We start from the raw sequence: 15093 nt of genomic DNA on the forward strand, positions 1-15093 counted from the left end.
TTTTCTCTATTTTTCCTTCAATATAATAGTTTTTGTATTTTTTTATTAAGTCCTTTTTTATTATTTTATTTATTTATTTATTTATTATTTTTATTATTTATTTATTTATTTATTTATTTATTTATTATTTATTATTTATTTATTATTTATTTATTATTTATTTATTATTTATTTATTTATTTATTATTTTATTTATTATTTATTTATTTATTTGTTTATTATTTATTTATTATTAAGTCCTTATTAAAAATTAAAAATTAAAACTTTATTTTCTGAAATTTTCGTTTAAAAATCTTAAAAATTCAGCTGCTGGGACCTGATTTTCAGAGACCTTTTTGAAAAAAAAAACATACTTTTCAGTGGACAAAATTTCTCGGAATAGGTTCATTTAAAATCCAAAAAACCAAATATTTCCTGTTAGCTGATGAATTAAACTCGTACTTGAACCGTACATCTTTTTTAAATGAAATTTGCATTTTTGACAGAATTTATTTTATTGTCGCTGTAAATGTGATTTTTGTGAAGACCGCCTGGAGGCGGTCTTACCCGTTAGAGGGTTAATTCATCAGCTAACAGGAAATATTTAGTTTTTTGATATCAAATTGAATATATTCTCACTCAGAAATCTTACCCACCAAAAAGTAGGTTTTTTTTTTGCAAAAGTCGTTTCCAAAAATCATGTCACAACGGCTGAGTGAAACGAAGTTTTCAAAAATATAGTTAATATGTTGTACCTTTATATTCTTAAGAGCTGGAATTAAATTTTTTATGCTGATAAAAATTGTTAACGAAATATGCTGTTTTTTTTAGTCTACGTACCCCACGTAACCCCTTAAAGAAATATAGGAAAAATATTAAGTGTTCAAAGTCAGAGTATGTGCGAAACCCTGAAGCCTTCCCCTACATTATATTTCAAATAGAGAATTGTGATTTTTTCATCTTACTTCTTCTATATAATCTCTCATTTGACCCCTTTGGTTTTCCATTTAGTTTAAATATCCAATGTAATACCAATTAATTATGCACTAACCGCATGTGAATAAACAAAAAATTAGAGTACCAGCTAAAGAAAACATATAGTACTAAGTCAAAAAATCAAAAGTAGAGCGATAATAATTTAATTCAAAATAGAGGCTGCAATTTATTTATCGAACTAAAGCTTTACAGTAATGTTGGCAAATTCTCTGAGAAAATACGCTTCTTGCTGCTTTGTCTTTATCATTCTTCTAATTCTGTGGCAATTTCTATACCTAGTGACACATGAAAAGAATATTAAAGTGATAAATTATGAGCCAAAATTTATTCTTCTTTATGAGGTTCCCAGTTGGATGAAAACAAAATACCATGTTAATTTTACATCAAATTGTGTTGTGACTACTAACAAAAATTATTTTGCTGATATAAGAAAGTTTGATGCTTTAGTTTTTAGTGGATCAGATAATTGGACAGCAGAAGAAACGTTTCCAATTTTGAGATCTCCTCATCAATATTATGTTTTTGCTGATCACGAAACCCCATTCTATACACTGCACAAATTCTCAAAAAATTCTAGAGAGATATACAATCTTACAATGACCTACAGAGAAGATTCCGATATCTATTGGCCATATGGTTTCATTACTGACCAAAATATAACCTATTTGAGTGATCCTGTTGTACCAATATGGAAAACACCAAATTTTGAAAATAACATGGATCACGAAATATTACAAAAAATAAAAAAGAAGAAAAGAACTGCAGCATGGTTTGTGTCTAACTGTCAGCCTCCCTCTAAACGTACTTTTTTGGTAATATCTTTAAGACGACATATAGATGTTGATGTCTACGGAAAGTGTGCAGCTCTACAGTAAGTCAAATGGATAAATAATTTTAAATATTTTCATAATCATTTACTACCTTTTTTTCAACATTCCAAGTATAATCCAATTAACAACATAATTTTAAACATGGCATAATTTTTATGATTAGGGAGACTGGGACAGTAGTAAACATGGGGTAGGATGAAACACTGATATTTATGTTTACACAGCTCAGACCAGGGGCATGACGTTTCGAAAAAATACGAATACAAAATAAAAGGCAATTTAATACTGAATAGGCAACCGAAACCCCCAAATTGGCAACTTACGTAGTTTCGGAGATATCTCGAGAAATGTGTACGAAAGCAGGAAAAAATGTGTACTAAAACTGGTCGCACTTTTCAGAGCTAATGTCACTCCCCTGGCTCAGACTTATGTAGATCATTTCTTCAGTGGACAAGAATATCTGTAGTGTCTATGACTTCTTGTAGGTCGCGTCATCTGAAGTTTAATAACTAATTTAAAAAAATTGCTGCATTTGCAACTACCCCGTGTTTACTCCTGCCCCAGTTTCCCCTACTCATGTGTTAATTTTTACTTAATACAAGAAGAAACAATAATTCAATTCAGTCATTTGTCTATTGATAATCAAAAACTCATATATTTTATAGATGTGATCAACAAAATGCAGAACGATGCTACGAGTTTGTGGAAGGAAAGTACTTTTTCTATTTATCTTTTGAAAATTCGCTGTGCAAAGATTATCTAACGGAAAAGGTGTTTAACATTATGCAGTACTACATTGTTCCGGTTGTTTACGGTGGATCTAACTACTCAAATCATCTTCCTCCACATTCCTACATTGACGCCAATGACTTTGCAACTGCCACAGAATTGGCAAGTTACCTGAAATATCTTACAAACAATATCCAAGAATATGTCAAATATTTTTGGTGGAAAAAGTACTACAAGAGTGTCAGAACATCCCTATCTTATAACAATCTTTGCGATAAACTCTACAAATTTACATCAGTTCCTGGACAACAATTTGTAAAATCCTATAAAAATATTGATTCCTGGTTAAATGATGGACAATGTGGAACAACACCAAAAATAAAATTTAACTAAAAAACTGCTAAATCAAATGGATATGCTTCATCAAAATTTTAAGTAACTTGATAGTTGGAGAATTATTAAAGAATAAAGTCAGGTTGCTGTCACCTCGTAAACTAGATAATGAAACACGACACAGAAAAAATAATGATCAGCAATTAATTTTAAAAAAAATTAAAATAAATAAAATTAGTCGCAAAAAATAAAAAAAAGAAATATATAGAAACTTTAATGGCTCGAAGTAAAAAAAATGAAGATTTATAAAAACCAAGAAATTTAGTAGAATAAACCAAAATGTAAAGTCAGCTCTTTTGAGTTTCATTCCATTATTTTGAAACCCGTTCAGTGGAGTTTTAGATGTGGCATCGTTATTAAAAAAAAACTTTTATTAAATCCACAACATTTATAAGTACAAAATTTCATAAAGACCTGAGGGGTGACATGGTAACTTATTTTCGATATTATCGATTGTCGATTTTGAAAACTTTAAAAGATAGCTGCACCTTCTGTAACTAATATAGATATTTATCAACATATTCTTTTAAGAATGTCACTATGAATGGCCCAACAAAGCGTAAAAAGTCTACATTCACTTAATCTAACAGATATAGATTTATCGATACTATCGATTCGATAGTATCGAAAAGTTATCATTCCACTCCTGTTTTCAAAAAAGCACAAAAATTTAAAAAAAAAACAACAACAGAAAATTTGTTTTTCAATTTATCTGAACAATTATATAAAAATAGATATCAGTATGCAAGTAGGAGTTTTTGTGTAATATAGTCTGCTAGTTAACCGAACAAATTTTACCGATTAATCGATTTCGAAAAAAAATTTACTGGTTTCTGTTTATATTGTCGGTTCACGGGTTACATCACCGATCATTGTCATACCACGGCTAACACATACTATATTTTTTACGCACCTATAGTACATAATTTAACATAAAGCCCTAATTTTAAATAGTTGTGCAACAACGAACTATTAAACGAGTGTGGAAATATTAAATAATCTTATAATAAAATCTTATCTTGTGTTACTCCTCCGAATTTGCATGTTTTTTAGTCTTGGCATTTGATACAAGAAGTGACGTTTTATCTTTGCTTGCATCAAATGCAGATACGACAAAAAGGTTTGATGTAACCGATGCAACGGTTTGTTGTAGTTAATTTCAATTACTTTAAAGGAAAGGTGCCTCGGATTAATTGAAATTAGGATGTTGTACGAGATAACTGGTATTTTACTAGATAAATTTCTGGTTATAATTAAGCCGACATCTAATTGAACCAGTAATCAATTTTGTATGTTTACTCTCGTAAAGAGATACTTAACCGGATTTTGATATAACAATCTCCAGTGACATAGCAAATTCAGCCAATTGCAGCACAGTATTAAATTGTTAAGATTTAAATCTAATGTTTTGTTAATACTATTTTTTTTTCATTAGGACAATAGTAAAATTTCATAAATATCCTATGTCAAAAAGCATAATACTGATTCATCATATATTAAAAACTCAGAATTATTGAACATAAAATATTTTCGACCTGAATTTGAATTTGGAATTCTCTTTAGAGGATTTTAAGGATCAAAATTTTGGGTTCAAAAGCAAAACCCCTGCACAAGCTTAATTGACGGAGCGATTACTTGAAACCACTAAAACTTAAATTGCGTTAAACAGAAACATAAATCGAGAGCTTTTCCGTGTGAAATGATTGGCATGATGGAAAATCAGAAAATGAATAGGGGATTTAATTAGATGGTGCAAAATTAATTTACAAAATGTGCATTAGATTGGCAATAAATGTACAATTATACCATTGTGTCGATTTAGGCAGATGAGGCCGCTAATGTTGCAGGGCGCATAAACACCTGAAACGGGATTAAAATGAGCTTTGATCGAAGTATATTGATCATTTGGGAAAGGTGCAGGCAGGGGGATGTTCATGTTCCAAGCATCTCAGTCAATTTATCATGTGGTGCTGGCCTGAACAAGAGTGACGAGGATTGAATGACACGCGCTTAGTGACTTATGCCTTTCATTTGCACCCTCACTCAATAATTCATCGGCACTTTGGATGCATTGATTGGCAAAGTTTCTGGACACGATGGGGTGTCTTCGCAACAGGAGGTACTAATGGCCACTCACCTGATGGGTAGAAGAGGTCGAGGATGCAATTGCAATATGCCATCATGGCTCGCTGTCGACATTCTGCCATACAATTGGCACGCAGATACGGAAGCCCCTGCAGATTCATAATCTCCGCACGAAGGGAAGTAACTTCTTCCTACATCCAAGAAGAAGCATAAGGAAAAAGCTATGAAGAATTGCAAACTCTCATCCCAAAAGCTCTTTACAAGGCAATATTCATCATCTTGGGAAGCTATTGGTAAACTTTTCCACTATTTCACACGAGAAATTGAAAGTGTTTGTGAAGGCAAGTGCTTATTTCTTCCAACTTTAAGAAAGATGAGAACTTTCCAATATATTCTTTATGAAGGTATTCCACTTCCTACATGAGTAAATTTTAGTTCCTTTATGCATTAAATGGGACTTTTGTAATTTCTTTGAACAACATATAAAATACCATTCAAATAGTATTATACTTATATGTTTTGGAATTAATGTTTATAGAAATAGAGAAACTATAGTATATGTTTGTGATTCATATAGCCTTATACTATTAAAGTTTCTTCTATAAGTTAGATGCAAATGGAATTCTCGTAGAGGGTAAGGTGGTACAGTTTAAAGAAGAAACATTGGAGTCAAAATGCTATAAAGACCAAGATCTTTGGTACAAAAATTAAATACCAACAACCGTCCTATGATGTTTTTATCAGTACAGAAAATGTCAAAGTCCAAGTACATGTATTGTAGGGTAAAGTGAGGTAGTTTAACATAGGGAAAGTTTCATTTATTGAATGTTTTACTTATTTCTTTGAAAGAAATGGGATAATACCTTTAAGTCAGCACCTAAACTCCATGTTTACAAAAAAATATTAATTTCACCATGCTCTCCGTTTGAGTTCTACAATTAATTTTATAAAACTGTATCAAATTCAACCTTTCTGGTATGTCATTGTAGTTATCTAGGGGAAGGTATAGGGCTATATTGAGTTAAGGCTGCATTAAAAACACCATTTTTCGCGTATTTCTAAAGGAAGCTGGGCTTTAACGTAAAGTAATTTATAGACAAAATAATTAGGGATCTAAATTAAATTACGGTTCTAACTTCTTTGAGATAAGGGAAGAGCACCCCGGATCAGAATGTTAAGAGACGTTCGATATTTAGTTGAAAATATACGCCTTAAAATACTATTTGGTATTTTGTGTATGGTAAGCAGTATATTAGTAATCTATTTAGCTATATCTGTGCATATGAATTTTAAATTTTCACAAACATTAATAAAAAATATATGTAATTGCAACTATGTACCTTGTACCTCGGATCGTCAGGAATTTAATCAGGTGTTTCTCGGGAAATTGGCTTTATAAATTAAATCTGGGCTAATGCACTGTATTGTTGTGAGAGTTAATTGGTAAAAAGTAGTTAATAATGTTTAAAAATTTATTTTAATTCGTGCAACAATTCGATGATAATCTGACGATCCGGGGAACACTTCCGATCACTGGTGCTCTTCCCTTATATGCGAAAAAATAGCGTTTTCAACACTGAGAAAATAAGAGGCTACGATTAACTTTTTTTCGTCATAACTTTAACACTTTTCAGGTGTAAAAATATATCAACATTTTTTAATGTTAGTTTTACACCTTTTGAGGGTAAAATCAACATGAAAAAAGGGTAACTTTAACCCGTAATATACCCAAAAAGGATAATATTTACACCGATTTCGGATCAATAATGCAGGGTAAAATTAACATTTTCGGAATGTTATTTTGACTTTTTCGGATTTCTCTCAGTGAATGTACCTCACCTCCCTCAACAAAAGAAAAGAAATGTTTATTGAAATCGGTTAATAAGCATTATAAATGGAATCCGGTCCATTTCAGTATAGTAAGGATAGGGGTACGGTGGGGTGTGATGGAGACGAATGCAACTTATCGTTAGAAAGGTCTCGATCTCAGATACGATATACTAAAATTTCAGCGAAATTGCTTCATAAACTTCGAAAATATGGTCCGGTCTGTATATATAGCTTAGATCAGGGAACATCTAGGAAAAAGTGCGGCCCGTCGTTGGAAAAGTCTCGACCTCAGCTACAACATAGTAAACTTTAGAAAAAAAGCATCGTCTAGTTTTCGAAATAATCAAAATCGAATTTTCGAAAATCGATTTTTCCGGTAATCGGACCTTTAATTAAATGGGATGAAATTGGGGTGTTGTTGTAGCTTTTAGCGAGATCTTTCCAAATCGCAAAAGTTTTTCAAATTCTGACAATTAACCATTTGAAAATTCAATTTTTGACCCCTTTCAGATCGGATTAGGGAGATCAGGTGAATTTGAATTTATTTTTTAATCGCAAGTTTTAAAGCTCAGATATAACATACTAAAATTTGAGAGCGATCAATCAATACCATTTGGGGGTGTTTCAAAATAGTGGAAGGGGATACATCATTGATTTCTGACATTTAACCTTTGCCGAAAATCGCTTTGTCGATATCTCTTACCGTTCTTTCTGTTTTTGGTATATATTCAAAAGAGCTTAAAGAATTTCTTTTAATTTTGGATATGTTCTGGATATTGTCCAGATAAACATTTCGTCCATATCTCCAATGATCTAATATCACTCCTTCTATATCCAACACTTAGAAAATCCTTTAACTTTTTCGAATTTCTCTAATAACATTCTGGAAATGTTAATTTTACTCTGCAGTATTGATCCAAAATCGTTGTAAATATTACCCTTTTTAGGTATATTGGGGGTTAAAATCCTTTTTCATGTTAATTTTACCCTTAAAAAGGTGTACAATTAACATTAAAAAATGTTGATATGTTTTTACACCTAAAAAGTGTTAAAGTTATGAGGAAAAAAAAGTTAATCGTCTCAGTGATAACTTTTTTTTCTGCCAAGTTTGAGTAGGAAAAATGCTATAACAGTAGTGACTGTTAAGTTCTTCTTTTACAACTAGAAGTTAGAACAAATCCTAGTCCATAACGTGAACCGAAGTCCAATTTTTAGTAATTAATTATCTGCTGGAGCTCATTGAAAATATGCAGAAAAAAGACAATTTTAACACATGCGTTCCTCAAATTACCATCGCGGCAGCACCCCAGTATTAGTACTAAACACGGTGATTAGTTCACGTTTTGGAGTTTTCCACCGTTTTCACTCCTGAGGTTGGGCATCAACGCTAAGACGGCGGTGGTCGCTAAAAATTACAATGTACTTTTGCCTCTCTTGTGATGTTCCTTATAAGCATTGCTGATGAATAAATATCTATCTATCTATCTATATTTACCAATAACTAAAAACATTTTCTGAAACCATTCCTTATTTCACATTTTTTCCCCAAAGGTACGACATTTTTTGATACAGATTTAATTTTAGATATTTGTAAAAAATAGAACGAGAAATTAAAAGCTCTCCCTTTAAAGAAATTCTTACTGATAAAGCAGTAAAAAAAATTAAAAATCAATAAAATATTTTTTTTACTATTAAACAATGTCTCAAACACATGAAAATTTGTTTTATTTTGATTTTTCATTAGTAAAAGAAATCTGGTGAACATAACAACTTGTTTAATACAGTAGACTCTCTCTCAATTGGGCATTTGGGGCAAAATGTCATCCGGTTTATCGATATATTTAAGCTTCAAAGCGTTTGGAAATTCCACAAAAAGCGCTCAATTATAAAGAAACACGATAAAATAGGAAGAACTACAGCGAATTTGAGCAAATTAGCTTCATAATTAAACGTGATTGTCAACAAAAATTTCGGCCGATTGAGAGCCGATTGAGCGAGAATCTACTGTATTGATAGGACTCCCAGCGAATGATGAAAGATTAAGTACAAAACTGTTAATTCAGACATAGTGATGTATAAACCCTTAATCGTTCCAATGAACTTTCACTTTTGTAAGTTTCAAAAGTTTATCCAAAGTGAAAATCCTTTTTCGCAAGAACAGAATTTCCCACGATGCACTACACACACAACTTTTAAATATCTTTTAAATCCTTTTCCCCTCAAAGTTGTGCAGCACATTTTTGAATTATCTCGCTTAAATGTTTCCTTTCTGTCTGAGAAATTTTCTTTTCCTTTAAATCAACTTCTTGTGCCCCAAAATATTTTCTTTACGTTCAAAGCCAAACATTGGATGCATTTGAGGATGTAGGCGGTGCAAGGTGCTTAAACTTACGATGGAATTTATGGTACACCCCTAAGTGACACATCCAAGAATGGACAAAGCCATAGAAAATGTCCAGTTATACTCACATTGTAGATACATTGACGCTCAGTGGACGTTAATCTTCTTACATCAGATGATGCATAAAATGCTGTGGGTTGAATGCCAATGGAAATACCCGTTCCCTCAGGTATAAACTTTGCCTGTTGTGGCCACTCGTACGGATGATGGACTATTACCTTTGCAGGAGGAAAATCACGTTAGTTAATCGAACAAACTGTTCTCACGTTTGCAACCATTCAAAATCATCCGATTTTAGAGCCATTCTCAGAGTCAATATGCGACATTTAACAAAATAAGATATATACATCCTTATATGCCTCTACTGGGATAACAAATGTGCATTCATTAAAATAAATGATTAAAATTGGTGAAAAAAATATCAACACGAAAAGCACATCAAATCATTATTTGAAAATCAGTTGATAATCCCCATGAAATACGATTTTAATTTCCCAAAAGCCACAATGTGGTTTGATAAATTGTGGCTTATATGGGTTGACAAATTAAATCAAATGCCATATTAATATTGATTTAATTAATAATAGAAATTAATTTTGAAGGTATCATTGAACAGCGAAAAATTAATTTTGATCTTCATAAGAAATTTAAAAGCGGAGAAATCTGCATTTAAGTTATTGCAAAAGCAAACAGAATCCTACAGCTTTCCTTAAACAATTCTTTACAATTTTAAACTTACTTTTTTATAGATTTAAATTTTTACTATTAATAAATTTTTATAATGTTTCTAAAGAAATTTATTCTGAAAAAAAGACTGAAAGCTCTGACCAATTCGAAAACGTTGAGGGACAAACATATTTTATGAGATTAAATATTTAATTAAATAAAATCATGCTTTGTCTCAATGTTTTTTTTTCTATTTTAACGAAGAAAAATTTTCAAGCTCACCAATACACCGGTAGGATAATTGTATTTTTGAACTCGTCCAGGATAGCTTCTTATCAAACTACGAAAACCACTCCATACGTTGAAACTTGTAGTCCTTCGAGGTTCAAACTCTGTGGCCTAAATAAAATCCAGAAGGTTTAGCTAATATTTTTCAATGAAACCTTTAATGCAGAACCTTACGTTAATCATACTCTGCTCTTCGCTTGAAGCTGAATTGAAGGAGTAGCAGATACCGTACTCAGTTTTTTGCTTCCAGATTTTAATAAAAATTTAATGTTAAAAATATATTTACTAAGAAATCTTATATGGATTTTATACAGGCTTCAGACCTAAGACTTAGCCATATGGCTTAACTGCTCTAATTGTCAATCACGATTTTTGGAAAAATATAACAAAGGATTGGATTATTAAAAATAAATGACCAATTAGGCTCTTAAAAAGCAATAAAATTGTCCGCTATTTAGGATTTTGAGACCTCCAGGAACAAGGCTAAACTGAATTTTCATACTAAAAACGTGAATTCACATTTCGAGTTCTCAAATTCGGAGTCTTACCGAGAGAAAAGTTATTTTAAAGGTCGTTGAAATTTTGGGGAATGTAATTCCGGCTGTGAGCACACTGAGCGCACCGATTACCTTTGTTTGACTGTTTAATCCTTTAAGGACGAAATGATCAACAATCGGGTGTACGAAAAAATCATTCTTTTTTGACTTTGCAGAGCAAAACGAAACTTCAGAAACCCGTAGGAAAAATTTGGTTTTTGGGTCACCGATGACCCAATCGTTCTTAAAGAGTTAAAAATCAAGAAAACAGTCTCGAATGAAGTTAGTCCTCGAGTCTGAAGACGCCATATGACCCATAAGCTCCATAAGCCTCAAATCTCACGATACATTACCATCTCCTTACCATCTTTAAGGTATCACAACAGGATATCGTTTTACTTCTCCACCAACACTTTAGAAAGAGTTCTTCACAAGTATACCGCAACTACAAAAGACACAAATAATTCTTTTTGTTTTAATTGATATATCAAAACTAAACACAAAATCAATATACTTCAATTGCAAGTTGTGTGATATCAATATGCGTTAGTCCAGATACGTTTCTCTTGATAAATGGTTCGAACTCTTCAAAAGATCCAAAATCTAAGCTTTCTAGAGAATTCAGAAGCATATCGAAAGTTATTAAGTCTTCCTTGGACCCATTTGGTAAATACCTGCAAGTGGAATGGTAATAAAATTTCCGCGCTTAAAATCATGTTGATAAATCAGATTGACTGTCAAAGTTTTACCGTTTCGAGTTAATAAGCGAAATTTCTCAATTTTTTCGCAATTTAAAAAAAATACAGATTATCCACAGTACAGATTATCCGAATTCGCGGGTTTGAAAAAAAGATTGAAGCTTTGGAGATAATGATGAAGCCTTGACGGTCAATATGTGATTATGCCCTTATAAATACTTACTTCTTAGTAATTTCATCAACTTTCTGCCCGTTTATTTTGTGATTGTTACAAATTGTAATCGCCGGAAAAGGTATTTCAGTGATGTGAAAATTAGTGCTCTCTACAACAGTAGATAGAGGACTTGTTTGGTATCGTTCTGATATTAGAATGGAAACATGAACGGCTCCAAAAGTTGCCATACTGACAATCAAGGCCCAAATAAATCTAATGAAATAAAAGGAAAAGAACTATTAATAGGACTTCTTGTAAGCAAAATTTCTAGTCAGACAATAGATAAACAGTGTCAAAATTCGGACATATTGTCTTAATTTTAAGGACAGAATCACATTGACAGTAAAATGCTCACCGTATTTCGTTAATTTACGCATTTTCATTACAATTTTTACGCAAATTCTCAATTACCGTATTACCTTATCTCATACTCAGTGGCAGTACGTGAAAATAATATAAGAAAATTGAAGAAATAAAACGCAAAGAACGGTGAGCAAAAAAACTAGGATTTTTTTACTACAGTTTTTCGTACAATTCTTTTGCTTACCGTTTATTGCATTTTCGTTTTATTTCTTCAATTTTCTTATATTATTTTCACGTAGTGCCACTGTATTCACGTAGAGTATGAGATAAGGTAATACGCTAATTGAGAATTTGCGAAAAAAATGTAATGAAAATGCGTACATTAACGAAATACCGTGAGGCTTCGACGGTGACGGTGAGCATTTTACTGTCAATGTGATTCTGCCTTAAATGTTACTCCCTCCGTTCCGAAATAAGTCGTACGTTTGAGAAAAATTTTTGTTCCGAAATAAGTCATACGTTTGGGAAAAATTGGGATTAAGGAAAAGTTTGTTGATAAATGTTTTGTGTATCAACAATTATCTCTTGTAAAGAACTATTGCTAATGTCCAGTACTAAAATTGGGGTCCAATCTTGATGGTATATGTTGAGGAACGAATGTCTTAAAAATGTCTTTTTTTGGCGTTTTATTTTCAATCTAAAATAGGTGCAGCATGGTGAGAGATACAGACTTGGGACCTTCGGGGGACCCCCCCATAAGTTGACCCTGGGACCATGAATATGTCCTTTATTTTGCCCCCACTCCTCCTCTTCCCCACCAAAATCATCTTTTTAGGATTGCTCGAAAACACGTCGTGCGATTTTTTTTTTCAATTCTGGATATGTTTTAGAAAAACATATAAATGGTTCCAGGGTCAATTTATGAGGGGTCCGCTGAAGGTCCCAAGTCCCTATCTCTCACCATTTTGCATCCAGATATTCGAACACGTAAAAAAGGATGTTCTTTTCATTGCTCATTCTGCAAAATTTGAGATATAAAAAATGTGATATCGGTAATAACTGTTGATTTCTACTTGTGCATACTAAAAATTTAGAACAAATTTTAACCTGTAATGTTAATCACAGTCCATCTTGTAGTAATTAACTATCTACCGGAGCTATTTGAAAAAAACGCGAAAAATGGACAACTTCAACACATCGATTGCTCAACTTACCATCATCGTTGGATCCCCATATTATCCCTGAACATGGAGGATAGTTCATACATAAGATATTTACAAATAACAAAAACATTCTCTGAAACCATTCCTTAATCCCCTTAATCCCTAATTTTTCGCCAAACGTACGACTTATTTCGGAACGGAGGGAGTATATTTTTAACGCAAATTTAAATTATTTAATATTTATTTTCTAGTAGTATTTTTTAAAACATTAAAAAGTAATTTATCATTACTTGTTTTTTTTTTGTAAAATATAATTCTTAACACATTTAAAATAAATAAAAATGAAACTATTACCTCGTGTGTAAAATCGGAAGCATTGCACATCAAGTTTCTCTATAAGTCTCTCACCATTTATAGGAACTTTTCCAACACTGTGAGAGAAATCCGAAAAGTTAAAATAACATTCCGGAAATGTTAATTTTACCCTGCAGTATTGATCCGAAATCGGTGTAAATATTACCCTTTTTAGGTGTATTAGGGGTTAAAGGTACCCTTTTTCATGTTAATTTTACCCTTGTAAAGGTGTAAAATTAACATTAAAAATATTGATATATTTTTACACCTAAAATGTGTTAAAGTTATGAGGTAAAAAAGTTAATCGCACCCTCTTTTTTCTCAGTGTTTTCACTTAAGTTTTACAAGCGTTTTCTCTACTTCACTTAAAATTAAAAACAAGCAACTTGAACAATTTTTACAGAAAAATATAAAACGTTTGGAAAGATATCCTGAAAATGACCAAAGAAGAAATTGAAGGAGAATTGTGAGTATAATTGCAAGAGGGAGAACTCAATTGTCCCTGAGCGATAAGACAACTCCAATGTGGACAGTCTTCAGTGCCCTCCCAAGTGTTTCCCTTTTGGTCTGCAAATCGATTCCGGAGGTAAATTATGTTGCAGAGGGTAAGAGCAAAAAAATAATAAAGCTGCTGGTGATTTATTGATTTGGAAGAGAGAACGAGTCAATCCTTGGACACTGAGTTCAGGGGAATCTCACCTCTCTGTCCAGTGTAATCCCCGATGCGATAAATATCGAATCCCATGCACAGAAGTGTTGTCACAGTACCGGATAAAAATGTTGTCTTTTGCCTCATCCTTGTTACTTTGCTGGACTTTGGCATCCCCATCGTCCTTCCAGGCTGAAATCCACCTTACCCTCTTCACTTCTTTCCCAGTCGTAGGAAGCTTTTCCGATTTGAGAATCTTTTCTGTGATTTTGGCGGGAAAAGTCGCCATCGTACAGCCCGGGACCAACAATCCTCTGCAAGTTTGGTACTGAAACTGACCTAGAGAATTGCCTAGAAGTGACTCGCGGAGTCAATTTAGGTGGCATTGGTGACACCTTTCTCACGGGATATAGGAAATTGTTCGACAAGTGGACAGCTACAAATTGCTAGTGAGAGGAAAAAGTAAAGAAAATTGTTGGAGTATTATCTAAGCTGACATATTGTCACATAAATATCAGCAGCAAATGTGTGAAATATATTTCCCACGAAAACACAAAAGAAAAACACCCACAATGTTCTCGAAATAATTGAATTTTCCACCCAATCACTGATGGCAACAATTTATTCAGTGGTTGCACGTTGTAGAATTTATACAGATAATTTTGTGGAAGGGTGTTTTCTATTTATTTATTTTCTTTCGATTTTGTCTTTTCCTTTAAATTTAAAATAAAATCTTGGAGAATTTTCGCAGATAATGTATTGAATTGAATGATAAATTGAAATTATAAACACCTATTTTCGATTAATTTCATTTTATTTGCTTATTTGTTATTTGTTGTTTGTGTAATAAAAGCTAGTCTAAACAAATTATTGCATTTAAAAGAACCTGAAAAATATGGACAGGCCATCGCCTTAAAATCTCAGAATCTCATTTTGGCTATGGAATACGATTTTCTTGTACTCTGACGCACCAGAGTGA

General features: G+C 32.3%; 2 protein-coding genes across 2 annotated transcripts; one reads left to right on the forward strand and one right to left on the reverse strand.

The window, feature by feature from the left end:
• The first annotated feature begins 1111 nt into the window (after positions 1-1111).
• LOC129805227 (alpha-(1,3)-fucosyltransferase C-like) lies at positions 1112-3731 on the forward strand. The gene is made up of 2 exons (XM_055853000.1): positions 1112-1846; positions 2471-3731. Exons 1-2 carry the CDS (start codon positions 1170-1172, stop codon positions 2925-2927), a joined length of 1134 nt encoding a protein of 377 aa, XP_055708975.1. The 5' UTR covers positions 1112-1169; the 3' UTR covers positions 2928-3731.
• Positions 3732-4978: 1247 nt separating this feature from the next.
• On the reverse strand, positions 4979-11172 carry LOC129806745 (sodium channel protein Nach-like). Its single transcript, XM_055855517.1, has 5 exons — positions 11098-11172; positions 10372-10440; positions 10192-10308; positions 9312-9461; positions 4979-5203 (listed from the first exon to the last, which is right to left on the reverse strand). The coding sequence occupies exons 1-5, from the start codon at positions 11098-11100 to the stop codon at positions 4979-4981; spliced, it is 564 nt and encodes a 187-aa protein (XP_055711492.1). The 5' UTR covers positions 11101-11172.
• Between the last annotated feature and the right edge of the window lie 3921 nt (positions 11173-15093).

The sequence above is a fragment of the Phlebotomus papatasi genome, chromosome 3, assembly GCF_024763615.1.
Source record: "Phlebotomus papatasi isolate M1 chromosome 3, Ppap_2.1, whole genome shotgun sequence".
In the NCBI taxonomy this organism is placed as follows: Eukaryota; Metazoa; Arthropoda; class Insecta; order Diptera; family Psychodidae; genus Phlebotomus; species Phlebotomus papatasi.

Coding starts and splice junctions, on each gene's coding strand:
- LOC129805227 (XM_055853000.1), top strand. CDS start 1,170: ATGTTGGCAAATTCTCTGAGAAAATACGCTTCTTGCTGCTTTGTCTTT. Junction 1,847..2,470: donor GGAAAGTGTGCAGCTCTACA/GTAAGTCAAATG, acceptor TATATTTTATAG/ATGTGATCAACAAAATGCAG.
- LOC129806745 (XM_055855517.1), bottom strand. Junction 9,462..10,191: donor ATTATCCTACCGGTGTATTG/GTGAGCTTGAAA, acceptor CCTCCTGCAAAG/GTAATAGTCCATCATCCGTA. Junction 5,204..9,311: donor AGCGTCAATGTATCTACAAT/GTGAGTATAACT, acceptor TCTTGGATGTAG/GAAGAAGTTACTTCCCTTCG.